At 40.1% G+C, this 7,899-nt stretch overlaps 1 protein-coding gene across 1 annotated transcript; it reads left to right on the top strand.

Annotated features, from left to right (window-relative positions):
- Positions 1-209: 209 nt before the first annotated feature.
- On the top strand, positions 210-7,582 carry Pfrx (6-phosphofructo-2-kinase/fructose-2,6-biphosphatase). Its single transcript, XM_076792731.1, has 7 exons — positions 210-1,938; positions 3,544-3,971; positions 4,134-4,505; positions 4,570-4,671; positions 4,751-4,985; positions 5,433-5,560; positions 6,615-7,582. The coding sequence occupies exons 1-7, from the start codon at positions 1,860-1,862 to the stop codon at positions 6,669-6,671; spliced, it is 1,401 nt and encodes a 466-aa protein (XP_076648846.1). The 5' UTR covers positions 210-1,859; the 3' UTR covers positions 6,672-7,582.
- The last annotated feature ends 317 nt before the right edge of the window (positions 7,583-7,899 follow it).

Raw genomic sequence — 7,899 nt, 5'->3', positions numbered from 1 at the left:
TTATAACCACCGTTTCTCCTTATATCTACCACAAAGTATTTTGTACATTGAGGCTACTATATGTATAAGAATTGTATAAATGAAAGAACAGAATGGTAACAAATTTTCCATCTACCCTGTATGTGCGTTTAACGCAGCGATTAGTTACGACTCTTTGAATCGTAAAGTAACGTAATTAAAATTTAGGGTTTTCAAAAAATAAACTTTTAACAACCTCAAGGACAATACAGTCTATTTCAAGTTTGTACGAAAAATATTGGAATCTGAGAAAAGTGTACAAATGAAGTAAAATGTATTAAAGAAAGTCATACATAAACGTTAAATTTATATGTACAAATTTATCAGGACAATTATGTGTTTAACAAACAGCCAAGAATGTATACGTTCATTCCTATACTTTGTTCGGTGCAGAAGTTGTAATGTTTTCAGTTGAAGCTTTAATATACATCTATGTCTAATATTAGATACTCTTCATAAACATAAAGAAAGGAATGTATAAATGTTTCTTATGAAATAGTTACTCTAGTTATAACTACAGCCAACATTATATTCATTCACTTACATATACAATAGAAATACGATCAACAACATGTTTACTTCCATAGTTTAGACGAAAACTTAACAATACTGACATTTCTCATAATTACCGATACATTTAAACACTCGAAATAATGTTATTCCAATTTACATATCAAATGATTTAAATGTTTCATTGTACATACATCTAATTAAATATATATACAATTTCGACTTTCATCAATATTCCCTGGTGATTTTTTCAGTATCGTATTTTTTCGATGCATTTGTCGCTCTCTAGCACTCTCTAGATCCAAGTGCTTTTTATTGGTTGTCGCAATGAACAACAATACATACGCACAATCCTTTGTGTTTCTGATTTTCAGAATATGTTCACTTTTCGTACGTTGACATACGTACATCGAATCACTCCTGAGGAGCACACCGAAGAACGCATGGTTTCATTCGAATTGCTATCTTTCGTTTATCCGCGTTTCAAACCAGGAGGAATTGGATAGAAAATAATAAAGTGACGTCAAGAAAAGTCGCGTGATCGGCCTCGAGGCTACGGGACTGGTCAGGGGTATCTCACGCGACGACAGTGGTGTTCGCTGAAAAGTGCGGCTCGAATTAACGATTAACTTTCCGGAATATGTCAACGAAACTCGTTCATTTTACGTTAGAAATGCCGGAGCTTTGAAAACGAACAACTTGAAACGCATTTCAGAAAGATCGATGTTCGTTCGAGAAATCTCTAAAATTACGGAAAGGAGCCATCCAATGAGAGTTACTGGCGAAAGATTTCCTCGCTGCTTGTCTCGTACGTAATAATAATCGGTTCGGGACTCGAGACTCGAGTCGAGACGTCGAGACCTGTGCATACCGTGGCACGTATTAAACTTCGGACTTTTCCTGTGCGCATTGCTCCACAACTCCACATACCTACATTGTACCATTGTACTTGGCCGTACATTTACACTTACACTTCTCTGTGAAAGTTCACTGCTCGAATAGGCTACGAATCGGTGGTATTTACTTTTACTTACTTTTATCTTTCCCGTTACTATTCCGATAAGCTAAATAGTAATATGTCGAATCAGCGCGATGACGCTTCGTAAAATGTACCAACGGTAAAATGAGACGGCAGTGCCAATGAAATTATCGCGACCAGTTATCATGTGCGATTAACGAACAGAACAGACACGTACTGTAAGTACGTTTAGTGTACGCTAGGCCTGGCAAGACTGAAATTCATCCAGTGTTAGTCTTCTCAGTGAACGGTGGAATAAACGAATTCAAGGAAAACGGCGAGGCGACGACGTTTACGCGATACGTCTCATAATATGACCGATCCGAAAATCGAGATGCATTACACGCCACCGACTTCAGACACTATTCAAACGAAACCGTTTCCCATTCGAGGTAAGATTTTCATTTTTCTACATTTTTTCCCGTATGCATACGGAACAGTGATTTTTCCTTTACCAGCGAATCTATTCTTCGAAGCGGATATTGCATTAAAACAGTACCGAAGAATTCAGTTTTGCCTGTATAGTACATTTTTTTTTCTTTTCGTAAACATCTGTTGTCCTATCCTCGACGCGTTCGATAGTATTACGCTAATCGTATTGTCGACACTGGTCGATCGGTTTGATTCTCGAAAAATCACTGTTCCAACCCTTAGGTCGCTATATTCGTACCCTCTCGTCCTCCAGGAACATAACCTAAAAAGATGCGTTACACCCTGTAAGTATTTACATACATAGTTACTACACTGTGGTAGATCGTGTACCGTGTAAGTACAGTGTTGTACGGCGTGTATATGTATTACGTGGATGCAGATGCATCCATACGTGCATGCGACTGGCCGCGTATTAAGTGGTTGAACTTTGTGGCAATACGAAATCAACTATATAACTAGAGCTAAATAGCACGAACAAGCTATAGGATCCGACCCCGTAAAAGCTGCCTCTATTTGCAGCCTTGGTCGTGAACGATTGATCCCTCGAATTGATGTTTTTCTGTCGGTACTCGTACATAAGTACTCGATACGATCGATAGATACTTACAGATTCTGTTATCGAACGAAAATTTCGAGAGAACCGTTATATTATATAGTTCGGCTACTTGAACCATAGAATAGATAATAGAATATACATACGCAGTACGATATTACGCGTACATAAATACATGTAGCTTTCAGGTATGCTGTTTTAAAAATAATTGTAAGACTTCCCTTCGAAATATTTTTCTTCAGTACCTATACATAGAAATTCGGTCGTACATTAAGTAATTGTACCTTGGTCTTTGCTCGATTAATGAAAATAGACGGGAACCGATAAAATTAAACGGGATAGATTGTACCGCGATCAAGAGCGGCGCTATACACCGTTTATTACGTGTTTGCCGAGTGACAATGGATCATTTCGCAAACCACAACAGATAACAGGAACTGTTTATGTACTTTGAAAAGTCTATCGGCAACCCACGAGCGTGTGTGTCATCATGATACGAAATACGAAATGCGAAATACGACACGATGTCGATTTTCTCAAGACGTATCGATGAATGCACGAATTGAAACGCGTTCGTATTTTTCACTCTTTACGAGCCTCGTGAAACACGAAACCCGGATTCAATTATTCTCAAATCCCGAGTTGGTGAGAAATAGTCAACTGATCGTTAATAGCACTAACTAGAAATTGCGTAAACTTCTTTGGGCAACCGTGACGTTCCGATCTCTCGTAAATCTCACAGATGTCGAGCAAAAATAATCTCGACGCATCTCACTAATAATGAGACATTTCATTGGAACTCTGTTTTATCGCAAAGAATTTTGCGTACCACAGGCTATATGTATTTTACATTTATTGATCAGTTAAAAAGGCGAATAAAAACCGACAATTCATTTCGTCGAAATTGGTTGTTTCTTTTTTTCGCTCGTTTGTTGGCAATAGTGCCCGTTACGAGAAATTATGTTTCTCGTTTGTTATGAACCGTTTAATAAAGATTTATTGTTGATTTTAGGCGAACGGGCGAACTTCGTGAACAAGCCTCATGTGATCGCTATGGTCGGTCTGCCGGCTCGCGGCAAGACGTATATATCGAAGAAATTATGCAGATACTTGAACTGGATCGGTATCAACACAAAGGTGTTTAATCTGGGGGAGTATAGGCGGCACGCGACCACTGCCTACAAATGCCATGAATTTTTCCGTCCTGACAACATAAAAGCGATGGCGATACGAACACAATGCGCAATGGACGCTCTCAAAGATGTCTGTCAATGGCTAGAGAGCGGGGATGGCGAGGTGGCAGTCTTCGATGCCACCAATTCTACCATCGAGAGACGTCAATTGATCCGCGACATTGTTGTCGAGAAGATGGGCTTCAAATTGTTCTTCGTCGAATCCGTGTGCAATGATCCAGAAATCGTTGAACAGAACATAATGGAGGTACACGCTGTTTTCCTTTGAATTCTTTTTTTATCCCGATGGAAGGCTACCTAAGCTCCCTTGACCTTTGCACAAGATTCATAAGTTTGTACAAAGGTCATTGTGCTAGGGTAAATCATTCCTCAAGAACAGTTTGTTCGATACAATTGTCTGTTTGTTCAGGTAAAGGTAAGCAGCCCCGACTACGCTAACATGAACAAAGAAGAAGTGCTGGCTGACTTCACGTTAAGGATCGAGCACTACCAAGAAAAGTACCAGCCGTTGGACGAGAATCACGAGAGCGATCTTTCCTTCATGAAAATTTACAATACCGGCGAGAAGGTGTTGGTCCATAAACACGAGGGTCACATACAAAGTAGAATAGTTTATTACCTCATGAACATTCACATAGTACCGCGTACAATCTACTTAACCAGGCACGGGGAGAGCAAAATGAATCTTGAAGGTAAGATAGGCGGAGATTCCGAGCTCAGCGAGAGAGGCTGGGAGTACGCCAAGGCTTTGGCTGCCTTCATCACGGGTCAGGATATACAGGTAAAAAGGAGGATCTTCGCGTCGATACAGGGAACTATAACAGTTGAGATTGTATCGATTCTAGGGGCTGCGAGTGTGGACAAGCTGGTTAAAGAGAACTATACAGACTGCGAATGACGTGGACGTGCCTCAAGAAAGGTGGAAAGCACTCAACGAAATTGACGCGGTAAGTTGACAAAGTTTTCGAAAATTGTAATCGTCGGAACAGTTTCCTGCGAAGACTACAGAGAGCTATTTCTACGCAGGGTATATGCGAGGAAATGACTTACGAGGAAATCTCGGGAAAGTACCCGACAGACTTTGCCGCAAGAGATCAGAATAAATTCTCGTATCGCTATCCGAGAGGAGAAAGCTACGAGGATCTGGTTGCGAGGCTGGAACCGGTGATAATGGAGTTGGAACGACAGGGTAATGTTCTGGTGGTTAGTCACCAAGCAGTTTTGCGGTGTCTACTCGCCTACTTCTTGGACAAAAGCGCGGGTGAGCGATTCTTTGTATTTACTCGATTTGACTGTGTTCGTCTACGAGGAAGGGGGAGAGAGAGAGAGAGAGAGAGAGAGAGCGAGTTCGAACTATCTATTGAAAAAGATACGCGTGATCTGAAACGCGTTAGCGTCGTACGAAGGAGGCGTAAGTTGGAAACATCGAACAGAATTATGTAACTCTGACCTTCGACGTTCGTATGACGTTCGAGGTGTCGTGGTTGTAGTTAACATAATTTCGACGTCGCAAATTCTGCATGGATCTCACTCTTCGACGGGATTTCAGTCTCTTAGGAAAATAATACAGATAGTAAAGAATAGTTAACGATACTAGAAATCGCAGAGACAGTCTCAAAGAATGATTCACCTTGTTTTTCTTCTTTATCTCGCGCACGTGTCGTTGGTTATTGATTGGTTATGTAATCGTGATTTGTGTCTGTTACAGACGAGCTGCCGTACTTGCAAGTACCGCTGCATACCATCATTAAACTAACACCTGTCGCTTACGGTTGTAAAGTGGAACACATTCGATTACCCATAGACGCAGTGGACACGCATCGGCCGAAACCAAAGGTAGAAACGATTAGATTTGAATCATAGTAATCGTTCTTACACCCTCCCTTGCCCCTTGACCCGTACGTAGTCCTCCTACGCATAACTTGTTGACCTTCGATTGGCAAACTTAATAAAACAAAGGGAGGCCTGTGTCTCTGCTCGTTACGAGCCTCACTAATAAACTATAACAAGCCCTTATGTTTCTTGTTTTAATGTTCCCAGAATGCCTGACCCATTAGACTACATTGGGATCACTTTCTTGTGTCTAATATTACATCTAATGTACCTTAACGTATTTCGCTCACTCACTTTCCGTTTCATTTTCTTGTTTTATTTGCCCCTCCAAATTCAATGTTGCGAATTAAAAAGAAAAAGAAAACAAGACATTAGGGTAGTATTGAAACAATGTAAACGTGATGTAGCATGAACCTATTTAAAATATTGTACTGTAATAACGATTGTAATTACCACGGTCCCCGTGTAAATATGTAAAAATGGTGGGCGTTCATTTGTTCCAAGTTAGAAACATTCCAGACTGTACGCATCCGTGGTTAAAGGACATCGTCGCTATTTACTGTAACGTGTACCCATTGCGGTAAATATTTCTTTATTGTGAATGTAAATCACCGTAGCGAATAAGTATTTGTGAATGTTCATCCATCGTAGAACTAAATTATCCTTGTACTGTACTGCGATTCGACCGTGCATAAGAATGCTTCCTCGATCGAGACGGTAAAACATGTCCTGGGAAACTTTTCGTCGAAGCTTGTTGTTTGTTATTCAAGTATTGGAAGTAATGTTCGCGCGTATTGTCCGTCCAACTTAAGAACGAACGTTACTATATTGATCTATTTGAACTATGCTTGCCAGGTTAAACAACTGGCGAATACTTTAGAGCCAATTATCTGTTTTCCAATCAAAATATAAAACAAAGACGACCATAATTATATTGCGTTACATATTCGAATGTACAGTTGAACAGACAATAGTAGTTGCCTTATGCGTTTACGTGTACCCTCATGGGACCATCGTGCGAATATCGTATAACCGGTCCATATGAAACTATTTTCAGATTCCAGGATATCTAGAAGAACGATTCCGAGGGAAAGGAGTGTTGCTCCACACGTGATAACGACGGCGTTATAACACGGCAGAGCTTATTCTTGCGATCGTTCCGAGGTGCTGAAGACGCATTCGTTTGGCAGCTGGCTGCCATTGCACGTTCGACGCATTGCAACGCGCATCCGTTTTACCTTCCAGTCCGGACAATTTAGAGATGAAACATATGTAACACCGATCGACGAAGAATCTTGTATCTTGTTTTCGTGTGACCGAAAGATACCCTTTTCTTTCTTCTCTTTTCTCTTTTCTTTTTTCTCTTGTAATACAGAGCATATGTTAGCAGCAGCGCGCACCTGCGCTTCATTTTCTACCTTCGAGTTGTCTCTGGAAGAGCAGAAATATTTTATTGACTAATCATCAAAAGGTATCATGATACTCTGGCGTATGTATAGAGAAATCGTTGGATATCGTTTAAAAACGGAACGAGAACACGGAATGTCGTAATTTGTTTCAGTGGTATTCGACCCGATTCGATTTTTGGAGTATATCCAAATATGCGACTCTTTGTAATCTAATCGTTGTTATCGTAAACAACGAATCGATCCCTACAAGTATTTCTGAAAATACGTAGTGGTTGTGTAACGATGTTTCATGCTTTCATAGAAGTGTTTTTCTCTCTCTCTTTCTTTCTCTCTTCAATACCATGGTTCCGGCAATTGTCAACTTAACGGGGTGTACCGATCAGGAAGTAATCGTGATGCAACGATTACTGTCCTAAGCAAGAATCATACTATAATTAAAAAGTTTTATTGCCTTAAGTAATAATCTAGTTGTTTCGTCAATAATATGTTTGCTCAGACGATCGAGCTACGTAAAAGATCCTAGGCAACATCTTCAAATGTAATTTATTTTGAGAGAATTGTACATATTTTTTTAATGCCCTTCACGACAAAAGCAAATACATTTACTTAAAACTAATACTCTGCATTCTAATTTGCGTAATTTGCGTATCGGCCAAAATACGAGTAGCAACTTTACGATTTCGATCGATCAAATATTCATAGTCGACGCCAGAGAGGAAATGAGAGTGCTCACGCTCGGGGTTTTAGTGTCCCCACTTTTCTGCATCATCTTTTTAGCCTGGAACAGAACCTGCAACTTCTTTTTAGCCTAGAACAGGACCTGCATTAACTTTTTAGCCTGGACCAAAACCTGCATCATCTTTTTAGCCTGTATTAGAACCTGCATCGTCTTTTAGGCTGGATCGGAGCCTACATAGAAGAGCCTCTTTTAAC

Source organism: Halictus rubicundus, chromosome 8, assembly GCF_050948215.1.
Source record: "Halictus rubicundus isolate RS-2024b chromosome 8, iyHalRubi1_principal, whole genome shotgun sequence".
Taxonomy (NCBI): Eukaryota; Metazoa; Arthropoda; class Insecta; order Hymenoptera; family Halictidae; genus Halictus; species Halictus rubicundus.
Note: the sequence above shows the minus strand (reverse complement) of the source record. Positions and strands in the feature narration are given on the sequence as shown.